At 36.9% G+C, this 21,848-nt stretch overlaps 1 protein-coding gene across 1 annotated transcript; it reads left to right on the forward strand.

Moving 5' to 3' along the window:
- The first annotated feature begins 484 nt into the window (after positions 1–484).
- On the forward strand, positions 485–21,825 carry fam91a1 (family with sequence similarity 91 member A1). Its single transcript, XM_081377556.1, has 24 exons — positions 485–1,678; positions 2,858–2,942; positions 3,132–3,283; positions 5,018–5,075; positions 6,381–6,448; positions 6,656–6,769; positions 6,921–7,011; positions 7,825–7,887; positions 8,107–8,213; positions 8,323–8,361; positions 9,796–9,908; positions 10,993–11,102; positions 11,265–11,374; positions 14,173–14,259; positions 14,564–14,693; positions 16,079–16,227; positions 16,642–16,776; positions 17,029–17,142; positions 17,247–17,319; positions 17,534–17,671; positions 17,984–18,091; positions 18,211–18,334; positions 19,709–19,778; positions 20,299–21,825. Exons 1-24 carry the CDS (start codon positions 1,607–1,609, stop codon positions 20,482–20,484), a joined length of 2,496 nt encoding a protein of 831 aa, XP_081233682.1. The 5' UTR covers positions 485–1,606; the 3' UTR covers positions 20,485–21,825.
- The last annotated feature ends 23 nt before the right edge of the window (positions 21,826–21,848 follow it).

Here is a 21,848-nt window from a genome sequence, read left to right on the forward strand (position 1 = left end):
CTAGGATGAATGTGGTGAACAGCTGAACCGTTAGGCCCGGTTACCTTGGTTTGCCTCTTGTTTGAGAAGAAAAGGAGAAGACCATAACAGGCTGCTGTTTACCTGCCTATTAAGATGGACATTCATATACGCCTTTCAGCATTTTCCATACATTCTTTAGCTTGTTTTTATGTTCATGTCTTTTTATATTGATATGACAATTTTGTTTTATTTTGAAGTATCCTGGGGGTTCTCATTATTTAGTCTGGTTTCATCATTGGATCTTGTTTATTAGTCTTGTTAAATGGTTAAGTTCATCAGTGTATTTAAACCCCTCATGTTTGCTGTATATCAGATGTTTTCAAGATATTTTGTTCTCCAAGTCAAGTTCATGTCAAGTCATGGTTTTTGGTTTCTTGAATGTAAAGTTTTATTGTTTGTTACTTATTATTTGGGTTATCAATTTATCTAGTCTCGAGGGCTTTATGTAACAGTCATAGAGACTTACAAAAACATCAAAATAAAATGAGCAGTAAGAATTGCAAATCTCAACTGGAAGTCATACTGACAGATTAACAAAGAATTACTTTTATAAAATTATACTAACGTTTACAAACAATATAAAGGCAAACAATAAAGATGGCACAGAAATAAAATGGAAAATAAAACCCATCTCAGACGAACTGAACACTATATACTGGAGCAGTCTGTATGTATACATATCATCAGCTGTATGTTGGGAGAAGATGAATTACTGTCATGTTTAGATTGCTGGAGAGGGAAAGAAAAACAAACATGCATCTAGGCAGATTATATGACAGTCCTTGAATGCCATGGAGTCTGGAATGTCAGCAAGGGAGCATCATCTTTAGCAATGCCACCTCTTCCCTGGGATGACAACAGCTGTGTTTGCTTTTCCTACTGCATGCTTTATACCTGGCATTACCAGGCTCATGTGGTTAATTCGTTTATCTAAACACAAACAGTCCCACTAAGGATATTTCTCATTTTAGGGAGCATTTTGAAAGCTTTATATGCGAATAATATGCAATTTGCACGTGTCGAACAATTATTTCACGAATCGGATTAAATCGGTCCGAGCACTCCGAATTTATAACCTATTTATGTTCTAAAAGAATACAACCCGAATCAGGATACAGGAAATTACAGCAGAACCCTGATTAATAAAACATAACAGGGACACCCATAAAGAAACAGCGATATGTGCACGCCAGGCTGTAGCCTATGTCAGAAAGAACCGCAAGAACCGCCAAATCAGTTTTTCGAGCCCGTTCATAGAAATGAACCGTTTGAAAGAGAGATACCAGAACCCGTCTACGGATTCTCTGGAGATACACAAAAATGAGTCGGACTTCCCATCACTATCTGGCGTCACGCGCTGGGCGGAAGTGACGTACATAGCCAGAAACGTGACGAAGGCTCGCTTAGAAATACAACAAGGAAGTAGACGTTCACTGTCAAGGCTAAAATAACATTTATAAAGGAGACATTTAATAGTCCAACGGTGACCTATAATTGAATAAGTTCCGGGAGGGTATAGTCATCTCGGACTTACCCGAAAGCCCGTAAGTATCTGTTTGAATAACCGTGGAGCTCGAGTCCAGCAATGAACACGGACGTTGAATTTCACATCAGGCAGAATTACCCGTGGAACAAACTGCCAGCAAATGTCAAACAGGTACAGTAACACACAGCACACATGTCTTCATCACACACGTACATTTGGCATCATTGCCTGTCCTACCTGCGTAATAATTCACAGCATCAGCACGATTTACAGATATTCTGTCATTCATCTCATTCATTCATCCGTAAATACACTCACTCACACACACACACACACACACACACACACACACACACACACACACACACACACACACACACACACACACACACACACATCATCATCATCGTCGTCGTCGTCGTGACTGCCATCAGATTCCTCTGCATGACACTAGTCCATGTGTAAGATCAATAGATGTTGGAAGGCTAATTATAGAAAGTTGAAAGTTTTTTTGTGTTAAAGACAATTGGAATTGCCATTTTGTTCCAATAATTAATTTTACCTTGCCAGGAAATGAATTATTGCATAAGATGTGTGCATGTCAACTTTGTATCGTTATGTATCTTTAAAATTCCTTCGGAGACCGTAACCCTGTGATGCATGAGTTATTTTGAAACGATGCATGTTAAATTTCACAATATATTAATAAAATAATGTTTATTTAAAAAATATATATATACAAAATGTATTTATGTATTATGATCCATAATTTTAATTTATATTGTAGTGGACATAATATATAAACAATTTATAATATGTATTTATTTGTTTTATTGTTTGTTTATTAGTATTTATTGAATTATTTATTGAGTAGTTCATTAATTTATCGATTGATTGATTGATTGATTGATTGATTGATTGATTTATCAAAATTATATATTTTGAGTCATCCACTGTCTACTGCAATAAAAACTAATATAGAATAATTATGGGAATGGAAATTGGAAACCTGGCATCAGAGGGTTAAAAAGGAAACAAAATGAGTTGAAAATTTGTTGACATACAGTAGGAATATTGGGTTATACAGTAACGTTAAATGTTTATAATATAGAAAATTTGGCTTTTGAAATACTTGATAAAATGTTGAAATTGATTTTTCATGTGGCAATTGATTTTTCTTTCACATTCAATTCATATTCACACAGTCAAATTCACATTCTCATAAACAGTGTTAAACATTGTGTTTTCTGACCATTAATTATTCAATTAATTGTTTAAATGAATTAAATGTTTTCGCACTTTCTCTCATACCTGCTTTGCATTTTAATTGTCATCTTGCTTAATTTATAGAGTCTTGGAAACTCGCAGCGTGAATATGACAAGCAGGTTCTTCTGTACAGTATCCGAAACCAGCTACGCTTCCGCAATAACCTAGGTAAGCGTTAGATCAACTATTGCTCTTCTCTTCCATAACTCCTATTTTTCATTCCATTCCGGACCAAAAAGCTCATTGTAGCTTCTGTTAGCAGATGTAATTACATTGAAATAATGACCTGAAGGAGTGACTGAATCATCGCCCTGATTTAGTGTCCCACAACACTGTCAAAAACCTCTTCTTTTACAGTCAGGCATGTGAAGAAGGATGAACGCAAGTATTACGAAGAGCTGTTGAAGTACAGCCGAGAGCATCTGATGCTTTACCCCTACCACCTGTCTGACATCATGGTCAAGGGTCTGCGGGTCACCCCCTTCTCCTACTACATCAGCATTATGGAGGTTCGCTCTTACACTCTTAAAGTCTTAAACTGTTTTGAATGTGATTTAACATATTTTTGTACTTTTTTGTTTTGTAATTGTTTGTAAAGAGAGAATAAACAATAATGGGGAGAATAGGGAGGAACTGCAAATGATGAACCTGCACTGCCCACCTAAGCACCACAGCTCAATGTGTAGGCCACATCTAACAATTAATTTAATTTTCTCAAACAGCCCTTCCAAATTATTTGGTCTACAGTTTCCACTAATGCTGTGAAAACCGTTGCAACATATGGTAGACATGGGCTGTCATCCAAGCGGTGTGTTTTACTGATCTAGTATGCAATTGTTTTTCTTCCTCTAATGATAGAGAAGTATTAACTGTTTACCATTTTATTGTTGCTCTTGTTAATGATCATTACAGTATAAGTTCTGCATTCTGACAATGCTCCAGAGTCCAGACATGTAATTTGGTTAGACGGGTAGTTTTTTTGTTTGCGCTTATGAAGATTACTGTAGATGACTCATGCAGTGTGTCAGCTTACCATATTTAATTGTATAAAACAACAGTGTCTGCTTTCTATCTCTTGTGACTTAATCAAATTCATTTACCATCAGTAAGTTTTAGTCTTAGTTCGTTTTTAAATATATACTCTGATGTTCTGAGAGCATCAAGGGAAAGTTCACTCTCATTTTTTTACTCACTCTCACGTCATTTCAAACCTGTATGACATTCTTTCTTCTGAGAAACGCAAAAGGAAAGGTTTTAATGCTGCTCTTTTCCATGCAATGAAAGCGTCAGGGTTATGTTTGGTTTGTCTGTGTTTGAGGGGCCATTTACACAACACCATTTTCAACTAAAAATGTACAACTTTTTATGCGCTTTGGCCATTTATTTACACAACAACAGCGTTTTGGCAGCCTGAAAGCGCAAACTTTTGAAAGCGATACCGTTATCATCTCCATGTAAACTAGAAAATCACGAGATTGTGAAAACGGTGGCGTCATGTGCATGCATATCATGTGTTCAGTCTATGTGCTCGCAGTGTTTCTTTACAAAGTGACATCGCCAACTTCTGGCCCAGTATGCATATTACAGCGTTTTTAGTCGTTTTTGTGGAGCTGTGTGAACAAGAATCGTTCTGACAATATTGTCGTCTGTACATGAAAAACGCAAAGGAAAAACATTTCTGTTTTTTAGTACATCATTGTCATGTAAACTTACCCTTAGTTTTGGTATTTGCTTGCATGCCTGTCTGATTTCCTTGTTAGTTGCCGTGGTTACTGATTTTAGTTACGCACCTGTTTGTAGTTGAGTTCTACATATTTACTCCTCTGTATCCTCTTGTCATTATAAAGAGGTTGTTCTGTTTGTGTCAAGTGTTTAAAGTTACCTGTAATTTTGTTATTTTTGTATTTTTTCATTAAACACCTAATTGCTGCAATTAGATCCTTTATTTTTCATTCTCTGCGTCAACCCAGTGTGACAGAAAGTGTATGTATGGTAACAAGGCAGTATTTTAAATCATCTGAAGCTCTAAGATAGCTTTGTGTGACGAAAATAATCCATAGTCATCATTCATCATTCAAAAGAGGAGCTTGGACATTCTGCTGTAATCAATTTCTTTTGATTTGCATGGAAGAAAGAAGGTCATATGGTTTTTGAAAGGCATAAGGACGACATAATCATAACTCTTGATTTGAAAGTTCATTTCAGTTGAATAATACAACCCAATCTCTTTCCTCTTCTTTCAGGACATCATGAACTGTGAGAAGAGTTATGATTCCCTGCCCAACTTCACTGCTGCTGATTGTAAGTTATTTTCTCTCTGTCTGAACAGGGAATCATTATTTGTTACTGTTGCTGACTGTTCATGCACAATAACGAGGCCACAAACCACTAGAGACGACTGAACATTGCCCACTCAAAATGAAGCGGCACTTCAAAATGAGTTATTCTGACTAAAATGAAAGTACAGTAAATATTTGAATTAGTATGTTTTGCTATTGCTTTGAAAGTAATTAATTTAGCAATGCCGTCTTTACGCTACAAAGTTGCCATATATATACTACAAAGGTTACAGGTACGTTTACTGAAAACGTCAGATTATAAAAAATGAAATAAAATGATGCAGTTGAATCTGTTCAAGCTATAGAGTGGTAAAACTAAAAAATGAGTACGTAAATTGCAATCAATCAATGTAATTTCTGAAGGTAATGTTTTTTTTATTATTATAAATATCATATATCACGGAAGACCCATTCAATTGAATGTTAAATGCAGTTTAGAAGCACAGTATGCCTAGTATTCAACAATCACTGAATTTATAGCACTGAAATCAATAGTTTTGCAGGTTCAAGTGTAAAATACTGTGTAAATACTAGACATCAACATAAAATGTGACTTTGAGGAAAGACTTTGGACTGGTATTTTCTATAGCTTGCTGGATTATGCATTTATGAATATGAGTTTTGAAATCGCCACGAAGGAGCAATATAATAGTCTACATTATTACATTACATACATTATTTTGTGGAAAAAGAAGTCATTTAATTTTTAGAGTATTTTACGAAACTCTTACATTTAGCCATATGTCTTTTCATTATTCACATGAAAGACACGTGCTGGCGTATCCTATGGGAATTGAAGTCATCCCTTTTATGTGAATTGCAGGCACAGATTAAAGTGAATTGTGTAGAAGGCATTACAGTGTAACCACTCATACATACTGTACATATTATGCACTCCAAAGCATCTGGGTACAACATCAATGGTGTAATAGCACAACATTAAACCATGTTATGAAACAAATAATTGTATTTGAAACAATAATTGTCCACCATAGCTGGTTAGGCTGTGCATGCTCAGAGATCTCAGAGAACATGGTCTTTAGGTTGGGTAGACAGAAGGCAGCCAGCAGGCTATCCATGGGTCTCTCGCTCTAATCTCTTAGTCTGAAGTGATGCTGCTCTCCTGCCCTTCACAGCTCACTCCACAGCCTTTGGCATCATGCCTGGCATGTCTCGGTCAGGCCTGACCTTCTCTAATTATACACGTATAGTATTTGAAAATTAGCATCCATTAGCATATTAATTGATCTAACTATTGTCCTTTCAGGTCTGAGGCTACTTGGAATTGGCAGGAACCAGTACATTGACCTAATGAACCAATGCAGGTCTTCCAAAGTAAGTCGTTCTTGGTTTTACACTGTAGATCAATTAGGATCCAAGCTCTTCTGGGATTTCAACATGATGTTCATTAGATGATTCTCAAATCTGGATGGTTTCATGGGTCCCTTTGAAGATGAAAGACATAAATCCATAGAGAGCAGTGCTTTGCACACACAGTGATAACCTCACACTGTTGCCTAAGCAGCATCTGTCTGTGGCTAGAAATTCTTCCGGAGGAAAACGGCTCGGGATCTCCTGCCAGCAAAACCTGTGGAGATCACAGTAGAGCCCTGGTGGGTGGTACAGACTGGATACATCACAGAGGACGACATGAGGGTAAGACGGATTAATTCAACAATGTTTCTTCAGTCTTATTTATTAGGCTATTTAGGATATTAGGCTTTTGGAAGTGGAAAAAAGGAAAGAATATTAAGAAATGGAATGGCTGAGTGAAATACCTGTGACCTTTTGTGCTGGATGATTCCAGATCTGCTCTGTGGCGGAGAAGTCTGCCATTGATAAGCTGATAGATTCTGGACCACAGCTGGCTGGATCAATGGAGTACAACGTGGTTCTGAGTGAGTGTCACTGAGAGAGTTTCAGACTTTTAGGAGGCCAACTTAAATGAAAAACCAATAATATACTGATTAAGCCAGGATATGATCTATGCGTGAATTCAAGTCACTGTACTGATTAATCTGGATGTTTTACCATTAATGGTATAATGCAATCAATGTAGTGATGATGACTTTGATTCAGTACTGCAGATGTTGAAACTTGCTGAATAGGTAGCACTGGTGACAAATAATAGTTGTGACCAATAAATGCAATCACCATATATTTTGTCCCATAAAATCACATATTTGGCTGTAAAGCATTGATGAAGTTGGGACACAGATAAAAAGGTACACATTTTAACAACTCTTAATATATAGTTTTTATATAGGCCTAATTTTGATACACTTCAAACATTTTGACAGTGAGTTTATGAAATGAGACTATATAACGGCCAGATATAAAATGAAAAGTAAATTATATTATGCCACTCCACTTAAATATTACATTATTATTTGAATAAGATAATAATAAAAATAGTAAAAACAACATAATATTTACTGAATATTTAACATTTGAGTCAAATGACCATAGTTACTACATTAACGTCTGGTCTGTACTGGACTGTGCCGAGGATTGGTTTCCATGCCAGCAGATAATGGCAGCACACAAACAAAACAAAAAGTGTGGGGCCAGTAACAGTACGACCTCTAACAAAAATGTAGTCTCACATGCAGAAAAAGTGGTTTCAAAATGCCACAGTTTAGTCACAGCTCTTATAGATGGTGCGTTGAGTACAAGAAAATTCCTACCTATTCATTTTCTCATTTTCTCAGGTTTGTACAACCGGGGCTATATATATCTTGATGTGCCCATATCAGACGACAGCTGTATTTCAGGTATGCCCAGCAGTTTATCAAATAGGCTTTATTTATAAGCTCTCTGGTGAGTTTGTATGAAACCCAAAGTCTGTTTGTTTTGTATGACCCTTTTGAAAGTATTTTGCTTATCCATCCCGAGTTTCGCTTAGATTGTACGCAATAGAGGATGGGAGAATCATTGATCAAAAAGGGATGATGGCTCACCCACACAAACCTCTACTTGGTTCTCATTTTCAGTGCCTCCGCTTGAGGGGTTTGTCATGAACAGAGTCCAGGGTGATTATTTCGAAACGCTTCTCTACAAAATCTTCGTTTCCATCGACGAGCAGACTAACGTGTCTGAGGTACGTATTCAGTTTTCACTTTGCAGTGCTCTTGAAATGCTGTCTCGTTTCTTCAGTGATTCTGATTGTCTTTGAGCCCCTCATACCACTTTTCTATTTGTCATTTCAGCTGGCTAATGTACTGGAGATTGACTTGGGCCTGGTGAAGGTACGTGTCTTGCAGGGATGAAAATGGAAGGCCATTGACATGGAGTGTTTGATATGAAATTATGCTTTTATAGCTGACTGGGAGGGCGGTGAATCCAGGATGCACCAGTGCTGGAATTACCGGCACTGCAAAAAAAGAAAAAAAAGAAAATGAAAGGCAATTTTTTAAATCCTTTGCCCTTTTGATGGGTTATGAAATGAGTCCTTCTTTTAATGTATGATGCAGACTGAGGAGAATGAAGATTGGACCATTGTGTTCACACATTTTCTTTGTAGCTGTTTAGCCCCATTTCAGTATCTGGCAGAGTGGAAAGCAAGCTTATTCATAAGATCCGTCATGAAAAACCATCACTCCTTATTAGAAAAACCAACACTGACGTGACTCAAAGGACACGATCTTTACCAATGAATTTATTTTTACGCAGGATAGGTAGTATTCATTTTCATTATCTCGTTGACATTTTGCCAGAGATAAATAGAATGAAACGTTTCCTGCAGTGATCCTATTAGAGAAAACCTATTCATTTAGTAAATGATGATGAAATGGAGCATGTTTGAATAGACCCATTGCCGTCAGTGTTTACGTGGCAGACATGGTCCCTTTTGATAGGGATGTGCCTGAAGACAAATACCTAAGTTGGCAAAGCTTGACTATTGGACCTCATTCATGAAACATGAGCAAATTATTTTTTGGTGTAAACCTAAAACCAGTCAATGCAACAATTTATGTAATGATTTAATGGACATTATTAATTAATGATTTACACACAATTTAATTCCTTTCATGATTTGTGAAGAAAATAAAAATATTCAAAAATATCAGTGTAGAGTGAGAAATCTAATCAACTCATCTAAAAATAGAGTGCAGTGATATTCAAATATCATCATAATCTATAGCACAATGAAGGCATGTAATATCAGGCTGTTTGGAGCCCAAATCCTGACCTACTTTCTCCAGCACCATTCAATCTTTCTCAGAGCCAACAGTGTTATCTTCATATGTGACAGTACTGCAATTTTCTTTTCTGTTCCACTTCACCTGGAACCATTCTGAGTTGTGCTTATGGCCATGTAGAGAATAACCTTTGGAAAAATAAGGGAATATGTATTCATAACCTTAGCTCGTTTGGCCTAGCTGCAAAATGAGTTGGATGCAACAGATTTTTATGCTTCTTGTTGTCAGGTGAAAAGGGCAGATGGAAATTGTGTTTTTGGCTGAATGCTGCTGTGATAATGTTTATTATTATAAAGCTGTGTCCGATGTTGCTATGGATTATTCATGAAGATGTGTGGATGCTGTCCAAACATAATTCAGAGACTGGACGACTTGCCCATAAAGTTATGGTGTTAACATGCAAATATAGTTGCCAATAATCATCATTGGTTTGTGTATGAATGCTGAGTGAATATTGGACTTCTCTCTGTTTTCTTCTAGAATGCAGTGTCCATGTATTGTCGCCTGGGGTTTGCCATCAAAAAGGGTCAGGTGATCAGCCCGGACCAGCTGCACCTCTCATGGAAGAGTGCCCCTTCGGTCAATAGACTCAAGTATGAGAAGACATTCCTGACACTGATGAATAGGCTATTAGTGCTGGCTCATGTCTGAGAAAAAACAAAACTGTTGTGGGAACCTCAAGCTCAGCCAGATAGACCATTCAGACATGCAGAGACTCTATCTGAATGGTTGGTGTTAGTGGCCATTGCTGGTGGGCCATTATTATTGGTGGGCTACACAGCTGGCCATTTCTTTTGATAAAAAAAAGGGCAATAGTGCTGGGTTAATATCCATTTTCTGATTTAGTCCTTCCAATGAATAAAAAATGAGTGAAATAAATAGATACTTAGAATCTATTTATTATAGAATCCGAAGATTGGTCTTTTAAAATATGCATTTTTAGAGTTGATGCATGAACATTTCTGCCAAAAATAATTTGTCCAGATTTTGCTGGGTTGCTGGCTGAACTACTTGACACAGACGCATACTCTACCTCTATTCATCATTTTATTTATGTATTTATAATATTATTTATTTATTTATTCATTCATTCATCTATTTTTATTTATTCATAATCTGATTGTATTCATAATGTTCTAGTGATGTTGATCTAATTAGTTTAATAATAAATTCAAATAATATAATATAAATAAAAAAATCTATGAAAATATAATGTTATATAATACTTTTAATAATTATTATAGTTGATAATGCAATAATATATAATACTTAACAATAATGCAGATTAATAATACTTTTTTATTCATTTTCCATGAAGGAAAGAGTTTCTGTGTTATTGATAGTGACATCCAAAAAAAAAACTAAAAACTCCTCCTCTGTACTATTGTGTTGTGCTAGCTTTGCATCACAAAAAATATTTGGACATGTTAAAATAAAGAGAACCTGTAGTGTGACAGTCACAATGCATATTATGCAATTGAGTAATTAGTAAAACACTCCTGTCATTGTAATTTAAATATTTCCAAAATTTACACTAACAAATTGAATTGAGAGCTTGTGATTCAGAGTCAAATCGAATCAGGAAAAAATTTTGTTGGCTGCAGTTGCTGTATGTGTGAACGTCCTGTAAAAAGCTTATTGTGTTTTAATATGAGATTGTTTGTCTGAACTTGACAGGGGCACTATGGACCCTCAGAAGATGCTGCTGTCATGGGAGGGTGGCAGTCCAGTGATGGAGGCAGGTTCCTCAGCCACTGACACAGACACCACCAGCCTAGAGGACCAGGGTGAGAGCACAACTGCATTCATTAAATCATAAACAGCTTTCCACTCATCCGTTAAACACTAACTCACTCTACTGCGGTTTACTGTTAAACATTAGTCTGGCTCCAATCAGTACATAAATCATAATAATGTGGATGAAATTACTGATTTTCCTAACCCTCTAGACACAGCAAGTGTGAGCAGTCTAAGTATTCCAGCGGCCCCGACTAAGAGGATCGCCTTCCTGTTTGACTCCACCCTCACCGCCTTCCTCATGATGGGCAATCTCTCCCCTGTTAGTGTCTCACTCACAGATTTTTGTATTTCTGTTTTACAGTTGACAGATTTATTGTGTATTTTTAAGGTGCTTGATATCATTTATTGCAGATTGCATGCCTGGTTTCATAATTAAATGCAACTGACAAGGTTTGTACCAATGCTAAAATTATGACTGATATAGTAAGCCAATAATTATATTTAGGTTTTGTATGATAACCGCTAAATGGATGATATAATTTTTTTGTAACCATTTTTTGCAAATTAGGAATAAAACAATCAATTGTTTTAAATGATTCAAGTGAATTTAGGCATCACAACATTATAATGCAAAGTGTGTGAAATGGATAAAGTTTACATTTAACAGTGTTAATGATTAACTTTAAGTGAACGTTAAGCAGTGTTGGGGAAGTTACTTTTAAAAAGTAGTGTTTGCTCGTTACTCGTTACTTTTTAAAAAAGTAATCCGTTACTTTACTTAGTTACCCCATTTGGAAAGTAACTTTTTACGTTACTCGTTACTATTACGTTACTTTTATGTTGCTTGACTTTGGGCAGAACCCAATATCTGTTCCTAAATATGTAGACATAAAGTTATAAAATGGAGGACATAACAGGTAATTATTTTGTGCTCTTTATTATAAAAAATAGTATCAATTTCGAAAGAAAAAAAGTCCTTCTCATTGGCGCTGCTGTGTGCGGCAACTTTTATTCTCAGCCGGCTCTGCATCATGGGGTAGAGTGCGACACTCCGCGTTGAGCAGCGCGCCCGCACCACTTCTCTCCTCTCCGCTCCGCTCCCCCTATCCACCGAACTTTAAATTTCGGCAACAGCCAATAAAGCGCTCCTGCTCTCTAACACCGGTGCTAATCGCGTCTTGATAGCATAGGACAAAATGATATAGAAGACATAAGCTTAGTTTTCAGACATACGACTCACTCTAAGGGAGTAGGAGAAAAAAAAGAGATTTTGAGAAAAAAAAATATTTTGTTTAAAAGTACACATATTCAAGCTTTCTATATATTTCTTAGGTCTGTGAGACAAGTATAGCTTATCTGAGTTTCGGTTAATTTACAGTATGGAGACGAGCTCCAGTTCACGCGCTGGTGCCGTCATGATTATTTTGCATGCCATATTTACTTACTTATTAAATTCAGGCAATTGATTGATAAAACATTGATTAAAATTAAGATACAATTAATACAAAACGAAATTCACTTTAAATACAGGTTTTCTACAAAAACAAACTTAATAAAGTGGTCAAAATCATTTCTCCACACAAAATTGTTATTTTATTTAATTTAAACATAAATATGAAACTAAATCGTTTTCTTCAGTTCTCAACAGTTCTCTTCTCTCAAGCGCACAGCGGAGGCAGTGTCGCTGTCAAATATATCCATGGGAAAAGTAACGTTGCGCCGAATTGAAAAAGGAACTACGTTTCGTTACCAAATTTTTAGTAGTAACGCGTTACACTACTTTTTACCCGAAAAAGTTACGTTACTGTAACGCGTTACACACAACACTGACGTTAAGTTACAGCAAAGGTCATCAAAATGTAAAAATGTGGGAAAGGAGGCAATATCGACTATCGAATGTCAAATTAAAAAAACTCTAATATCGGCTGATATCTATGGAAGCTTGTTTCCGCCACTGAATAATAAATAAATAATAATAATTGCGACTTTTTATCTCATAATTCTGACTTTTTTTCTCACAATTGCGATATATCAAGTCAGAATTGTGACTTTTTTTCTCAGAATTGCGAGATATGAAGTCAGAATTGTGAGAAATAAAGTCGCAATTCTGAGAAATAAAGTCGCAATTCTGAGAAATAAAGTCGCAATTGGGAGATATAAAGTCAGAATTGCATGATATAAAGTCGCAATTGCGTGTTATAAAGTCAGAATTGTGAGATATAAACTATTCTGAGGTAAAAACCCTTTTTTTCACCCTTAGAATTGGACTTTATATCTCACAATTCTGAGAAAAGATGTCAGAATTGTGAGATATAAACTCGCAATTATGTGTTATAAAGTCAGAATTGCGTGATATAAAGTCACAATTGTGAGAAAAGAAGTCAGAATTCTGACTTTTTAACACGCAATTCTGACTTTATATCTCGCAATTCTGACTTTATAACACGCAATTGCGACTTTATTTCACGCAATTCTGACTTTATATCTCGCAATTCTGAGAAATAAAGTCAGAATTGCGAGATGTAAACTCGCAATTGTGAGATAAAAAGTCGCAATTATTATTATTTATTTATTATTCAGTGGCGGAAACAAGCTTCCATTGATATCTGATCTTGTACTGATCATATAATTGTTTTCTATGGCATTTTGACACAGATTCATTTGTCACTTGATAAAAGCAGCCAAATTAGGAAGATATGCCTTAAGGGCTTAATGCCTCATGCCTTTTATTCTTTAAAAAACCATGAACAAAACTACTCAAGTTAAAGAAAAACAACCAGAATACGTTAAATATGAGTTCACTTGCAACAAGTACAAAACACGATTTGTGCCCTCCACAATGTGTTTAGTGTGGTGAATTATTGCCTGCCGAGAGCATGAAACCTTCGAAATTTAATTTTGTACACTAAACAATTTTAGCACTGTTATGTCACCACTTGAACTCAGTGTAAAAGCTGGACCCTGAAGCTAAACCAGTTGATAACCACTGATTTAGTTAACTTAGAGGAGGATTATACTCAAGGATTTTCCAAAATTGTCTAAGATTTAACTATTATCAAAGATGTTTTGTATATCATCTATAAATACCGGGATGTCATGTGGTTCTTTTCATCTCAGAACTTGAAGAGCCACGCCGTGACGATGTTTGAGGTGGGGAAATTGTCTGATGAGACCTTGGACAGTTTTCTCATGGAATTGGAGAAGGTAATACCCTTATTATAGGACACAAAATAGGCTGAGGGACACACACAGTGGACAGACATTCTCCGTCTCTGTGCTTGTATTGAAATAGAAAGGGGCCACCGCCAGGAGCTGATTATACAACACACAGACTCGCATTTTTCACTTTGGCACTGCTCTCACATCTCTTGCACACACAAAAGCATAAAGGCTATTGCATTTCTCCCTTAATATCTCTTTTCTTGTTTGCACACGTTCTCACACTCACACACATATAATGACTGCCTTTGTGTTGCTGAGGTTGATAAGGATGCTTTCATGTTATAAGGTGGAGAGCACTGCTGAAGGAGAGGCTCAGAGATATTTTGACCATGCGCTGACCCTCAGGAACACAATACTTTTTCTGCGCTACAACAAAGATCTCACGCCTGATCAGGGACCTGATTTACCAAATATAGGTATGTGTCAGTATCTGAGGGCTTGAATGTGCAAAACCTTGGCGATAAATCAAATATTTATGCATTAAATATTAAATCGTCACTTGACAAAAATGTATTCATTTTCACAAATCAGGCCTTCTGAATTGTTCAAGAATTCATTCATCTTTACTGATGCATTTTTAAGAATACAATGAATGATTGAATGAATGAATGAAAAATTATACAACATATATATACAACACAAAAATATTGGTATGTATAAAAATGTATTGTTTAATTATTACAGATAAATAAAAATGATTAAAAAATTATACTTTTGTTTATTTAGTTAAAATCAATGTGTGAAATATGCCTTAATTCTGCATTTTGCTCCTTTTTTAAAGGGATAGTTCACTTTGAAATAAAATTTTGGTATGTTTTAGCTTACCTCAAGGGCATCCAAGATGTAGGTGTCTTTTTTTCCGCAGTAGTTTCAATTTTGATATTTTTAGGTCAAACCGTTCTTGTCTGTCAGTCGTATAATGCAGGTCTATGTTCACTGTCTCAAAGAGCATGCACAGAGTCCAAATTAAACAATTACCCATCGTAAGTACACAATGATGGCCTAAGACACGAAACGAGTCACACGTCACACACCAGGATGCGCACGCGCCCTCAGATCATTTGGACGTGGCTGTGTATAAGAGGTAAAAACGATATAAATACTGTTCGTTTTCTCACACAAACCGCTCGTTTCGTGTCTTAGGCCATCAATGTGTACTTACGATGGGGAACTGTTTAATTTGGACAATGGGGAATTGTTTTAATTTGGACTCTGTGCATGCTCTTTGAGACCGTGGCCATAGACCTGCATTATACGACTGACAGACAAGAACGGTTTGAAAATAAAAATAACAAAATAACTAAAAATAACAAAATTTAAACTACTGCGGACAAAAAGACACCTACATCTTGGATGCCCTTGAGGTAAGCTAAAACATACCAAAATTTAATTTCAAAGTGAATTATCCCTTTAAGTTCTCGCATTAACATTTGAATCATTTTTAAGTATTTAAATGTAAGTATTTTCAGGGCAAATGCAAATATATGTATATCAAATATAGTATACATATTGAGTACGCCAAATGTAATGTTTAAATTACAAAAATATTTGTATATTTCTAAGCCTTGGTCTGTAGGTTTTTTCAAACATCAGCAAATATTTTATTAAAATTCGAATGAGGTATTGTATTAATGGTATATTGTTTTATTCCCTTTGGTAATCATTATCAATGTCCTTATTTAAACTGTATCACTGTTTGATCTTTATTGAATTTAATTTTCTTTTAATTATGGAGAGGTACAAGTCCATGCATGTTCACACGTTCTGGTTGGCACTAATATATGTTTGTGTTTCCCCTCAGGCCTGCCTCTGGACCTCCTCCGCTGTGAAAGCCTGCTGGGATTGGACCCTGCCACCTGCAGCCGTGTTTTGAACAAGAACTACAAACTACTAGTTTCCATGGCGCCACTCAGCAACGAGATCCGGCCAATCAGCAGCTGCACGCCTCAGGTAGTCCCGACTCACCCAGGAGACTGTAGTCAGACCCGTAGAGAGGGATGTGCGATCACTGGGACTCACAAGACTTTGTGTGTGCTCAGTGAGCAGTGAGATCCCTGTCCTCTTGAGAGTATGATTCAAGCTAAATAGGTCTTTCTTTGCCTCTGGGTTTCTTTACAAAAGTTGCACGTTGTATAAAATATACCCACTGACTACATCTCTGCATTTCCATAATGTTCTTTGCTGTTTAGATGTCTTTCATTTTGAACAGCACAAATAAGGTCAGCATTTGGCCTTGGGATAAGTTTCAGTGTGCGTTTAGAACAACTTCACTTCGCATTACATGTTTTGTCACTAGGTGCTGTTGGTTTTAAGTTAGGCTTGTATGTTAGAGTATCTTTATATTGTCTGGTCTGTTTCTTTCAGCACATCGGTCCAGCCATTCCTGAGGTCAGCTCCATCTGGTTCAAGCTGTATCTGTATTCTGTTACTGGTCAAGGCCCTCCTTCACTGCTGCTGTCCAAGGGCTCCAGGCTCCGGAAGCTGCCAGATATCTTCCAGGTCAGTCTCAGCATTCAAATGTTTTTTTAAAAAATTCTTTTACTTTATTGTGCATTCCAGTTTAATACAATTCTTATTGCATCATTATTCCTTTTAAATATTTAAATGCATTTATTTTAATATTTTAATGCATTTTTTTATCTCTTATGCGCACCAAGACTGCATTTATTTGATGCATTTAAATGCATAAAAAATCACGTACATCTTTTAAAGCGAAATAACGCTTACATTTTAATTTGGCATGTTACTCAGGCCTACGATCGACTGCTTATTACATCATGGGGTCATGACCCCGGGGTAGTCCCATCATCCAACGTGCTAACAATGTTGAATGACGCCCTGACCCACTCTGCTGTGCTCATTCAGGTAATGCAGGGAGACCCTAAACAACTAAGAGTTACATATTCATATACCTACTATATAACATATTCCCATATCCAAGTTATACCAAAATGTATCACTCTATTCAGGGACATGGAATGCACGGACATGGTGAGACTGTCTATGTCCCCTTCCCATTTGGTGAGGAAGACCTTAAAGCAGGTAAAATCTCTGATATCTATACACACAGTGGCCCAAAATAGTATTTGGACATAAAAATGTCTGAATGTCATTAGTTAAACCTAAAAAAAGTGATTATATTTTGTGTTTAAATATTTTTTTGGGTCACTAAAGATGTGTCTTTGTGCCTCATTTTAGCACTCTGAATAGCCGAGCCATTATAACTGGCCGCTCTTATTTGTGTTGCCTCTCCCAGAGTTCTCGTATTCCAATATGTGTGTGCACAAAGCCCTTAAGATCTTGCGGGACAAAGTGGATCTGGAGCACCAGTGTGGCTACATCACCATGCTCAACCACAACAACAGACATCGCAGACGACCCAGTGACGCCGACGGTGGGGCTAAGAGCTTCTTCTGAATCCACACTGTCCATTTAACCAATCTGTGAAAGGCCTGATAAGGACAGCACCTACGCTGATTATTAGCCACTCCAGGCTGTATCGATAAGTGCTGCAATTAGAGTAGAATGAGAACAACAACCAGTTCAAGCTCTCACCAGTGTGTTTTATTAGAGCAGGTCTCTAATTCAATTAATGTTTTAATTGCAGTCCACATGTTTGATTGCATCACTAATCAGAGTGAAACTTGAACGCTACCTTCAGGGTCTCAAAGAAACATGAGATTCACTCTCTTTACTTTCCTCACAGGAGACCCTGATCTTAGCGGAGTGCTTGAAACCAACGGGAGCAATGAATCTTTCGAGCTGGTTACAGAGGAGAATAACGGAGATGGCAGCAAGAAACAGGGAACAGAAGGTAGGTGTTCTTTGACTGATTTGAACATGCCAGAATGTGTTAAACAGAGCTGAGAGTACTAGTGGGGAATGCTAATCAATACGAGGCGCTCAGAAAATCATGTTTGCTCACTCTCCCAGGGACGTCCAGTGAGGATGAATGGGTTCCTCTGGAGCTTTGCTTTGGGATGCCTCTTTTTAGCTCTGAGCTAAACCGCAAAGTGTGTCAGAGGATCGTCTCCCACAAACTCTGCAGCAAAGACAGGTGACAACTTGAACAAATGTCGCTTTTTTTTTTTACTGTGCTTAAAAGTTTTAAAAATACTGTGGTTGCATGTCTGCAAATATTTCTGGCTAAGCGCATATGAATCCAGCCCATTTACTTTCCCTTTAACCATTTCCTTTTGCCTGTACACTATCCATATCAGTAAAAGTAGCACTATACTGTATATATATTAACATTAAGCCGATTCAGACTGCACTTGAACGCAAAACAACACACACAATTATGCCAAAATGCCAGTTTTGTCGAGTATCCTCGCAAGCACAGTTAAATGAAGTCTTAAATGTATGCAAAGAGTTGTGAGAAAATAGGATGTGCGTCTGATCCGCTTCATATGGGTCAGGTGACAGCATATGTGACGGCATCCTATTAAACCTGCTGCTGTGATCTCTGTCATTAAAGTTAATCAAAGAACAAAAGACAGAGAAAATCACTCACTGCTTGACAGGGCAAGCTTGAAATTGAGCCCTGATATATTGAAGGGCAGGTAAATGGGGCATTTATTATATTGGTTTATGTAAAGATTGTTTTAAGTTTGCTTAAATTAAAAGTTGTTACATTTATAGCTTTCAATTATACGGTTGAGATAAAAAATCAATTTCATAGAGACATCCGTAGCGGTATTGGTGGTTGGTGATGCCTTCTTTCATGAAAAGAAGCCATTAAACAAATATTTAAAATATAAGCTACTGTCTACTGTTGTTTCTACCTTAATTTGGAGATTAAATGTGAAATTATTACAATATAAAAATATATTAAAAACATTAATATTAGGTTGCATTAATTCCGAATTAATTACAGAAAAACGTATTCCGTAAAATTATTACGGTATTGACCGTACTAAAATATGTTATATTTTGGTACAGTGATATAATTAATCTGTTATAATTAAATAATAATTAAATAATTACCTTCTCATTCATGTTTGTCTAAATGAATGTTTGTTGGGCTTGTCTGAAATGTTATAAATAAACTTGGTATTTTGGAATACCAATTCAATGTGTGAATTCCAAAAAAAAATAAAAAAAAATCCACCTTTGCCATGTTTCATTATCACTGCTACCATTTTTCGATTATCGTCCCAACTACACTGACAGGTAACACTAAAAATAGTTGGTGTGAGAAATCACACCTGTTCTCTGTGACAGCCTGCGGCTGACCTGTGCTTTTTAATCGGAAACAGTGTCTGCTTGCATAATGACATATTGAATAAATGCATTAACAATATTAAGAAAAATTAAGCATATTTAAGCAGTGTTAAGCGTATTTAATCATGTTAGTTTTGACAGCTTTAATTACAACTGATATGGTCAAATTGGACTAAAGAATAATGAACATACTCTGTTTCTTTTGCAGTCTTCAAGAGTTACTACATTCCAGTCGAAAACTGGCATTAAAAGTTCTCAGTTTTGTTCATTCATTCCAGGTAAATATTCACTGATTTATTTTATTTTGTTGTTCCTAATATAATGTGGATGTAGTTCATAGTAGCAGTGCTAATGTCGTATTCAAAGATTTCATTCAGCTGTATTACACTGTCATGGAAAACCTGGAAGTATCATGGAGTTTAATGAAATCAGGAACTTCAAAAGTCATGGAAATTTCTATGCATGTCATTTTTTTCTAGTTACCCTGTGAAAAATCCAGCACGTTTTGTACGCTGGGATCAGCATGCTACACAAGCTCTGTTTTGCTTGTCCACCAGCTAGACCAGCACCATACCAGCTCTAACCAGCCTGGACCAACATGAAATTCATGATGCTTTATGCTGGTTTTTCTTTAGCTGGGTATGCCCTGCTGTAAAATATTTCATCAGCTAAAAATTACTCTTTGGGAGTGCAATCTCTATAAAAATGGGCAAGAAGTGCGAGACTCCAGGTGTTCTTTCACAGTGAGATGTTTTTTGTATGTGTGTTGAGTTTACCATTTTTCACCGTCCCTCACAGGATGGAAAACAGCCTGCGGACCCTGACAGTGGGGTCTCGGGTCCCCTGTGTCAGCCCCCGGCAGAGTCTGGCGTCCCCCTCCCTGCGATCAACCTGTTCTTCAAGGACGGCGAGCTGAGGGAATGGAGCGGCCGAGCGCCTCCCTCCCTACACCTCTCTGCCCCACAGAGAGATCAGCCCACATAAAATACCACTCTCAAAATAACCCTGTTCACATCCACACCATGCTCCACTCACTTATGTCATGAGTTACCATGTTACATGTGGCACTCAATCACACACAGCCATCAAGTGCTGCCGCCACCCGTCACATCTGGATGCGAGCGTCCAGAGTAACTCAAAAATCCCAACGGTTTCAATCAAACATTCCATTCACCCAACGTCACACGATTACAAAATAGAAAAGCTATTTACACATGATCCTATATTGACCTTTTAATGTGTATATAGACTTTGCTTGGAAAACGTAGGACCAATCCTGGGGTTGGATAAAGTCACCCTACTCGTATTGTCATGTTTTGTGACCTGATGCATGACATCACTGCACAAAATCTCAAAAACTACTTGACTGAGGGTTTGAAAACATGAAGTAGAGGTTTACTTTTTGCACAAAGCCTGTGGACGACATTCAGGTATAATCGATTAGTTTTTTATTTTCTTTGTAAATCAAGACCTTTGTTGGAACTTGATTACAGTCTATTTGGTTGTTGAGTCGTATTCCAGCTGGAAAACCTGTCTCTCAATTCTGCTTAGCAGAGGAGCATTTCTGCTCCACTGAGACCAAAGACCAACTTGTTTTATGTTGATTTTTACCATTATTTTACTTTCTTGCTGCCTTATTTGCGTTGTACAGACTGCTTTATCACCAAATTCATTTTTTTTCTTCCACTTGGCCAGTTTGAACACGTTCACGTTTAGTCTAGCTCAGGCACACAAAACTGCAATTAGTGACAACAAGGTTATTGAATATCAAATCAGTACCTAGATGTGTTGAATATCAGTATAGGTTTAGAGTTTGTTGTGCAAATAATATGCAGTAATTAAAATCCCCCTCAGTGGCCTGACCTTTTCCCTCATGCCTTTACTTAGGGTGCTGCCAGTGTTTCCCCAAACAAACCTTATAGTGGTGTATGACGAAGACCGATAAGAGATCTTGATGCTGCATGATGAGTGTGTAGAGTCGTTGTGTGTATTGTGCGCCGTTCTCTCCTCATCTCTTTATTTCCCCTGTCCATTCTTTCCTGCATCTATAAGATCCAAAACAACACCGGCCCCGTGCCTGACCCTGTCACAGTGTTAGGGAAAAAAAATAACCAATAGTTTTATAAAGTTCATAAAAAGCATTTTAGGAACTCTCTGTTGTAGTGTACTTGATGGGACTGTGTACATGCTCTTGTAATTAAATGGGTACAGAAGTTACATTTCCCCTCTCACGTCATCCCATTCTCCAAAATATATGTCATAACAAATGAATATGTAAAAAGTATATGAAAGTACTAATAAATATGTTACAAAAACACCAATTACAAGTGTTAGCATGCGGTTTTTCA

Source organism: Scardinius erythrophthalmus, assembly GCF_964197995.2.
Source record: "Scardinius erythrophthalmus genome assembly, chromosome: 10".
Lineage (NCBI taxonomy): Eukaryota > Metazoa > Chordata > Actinopteri > Cypriniformes > Leuciscidae > Scardinius > Scardinius erythrophthalmus.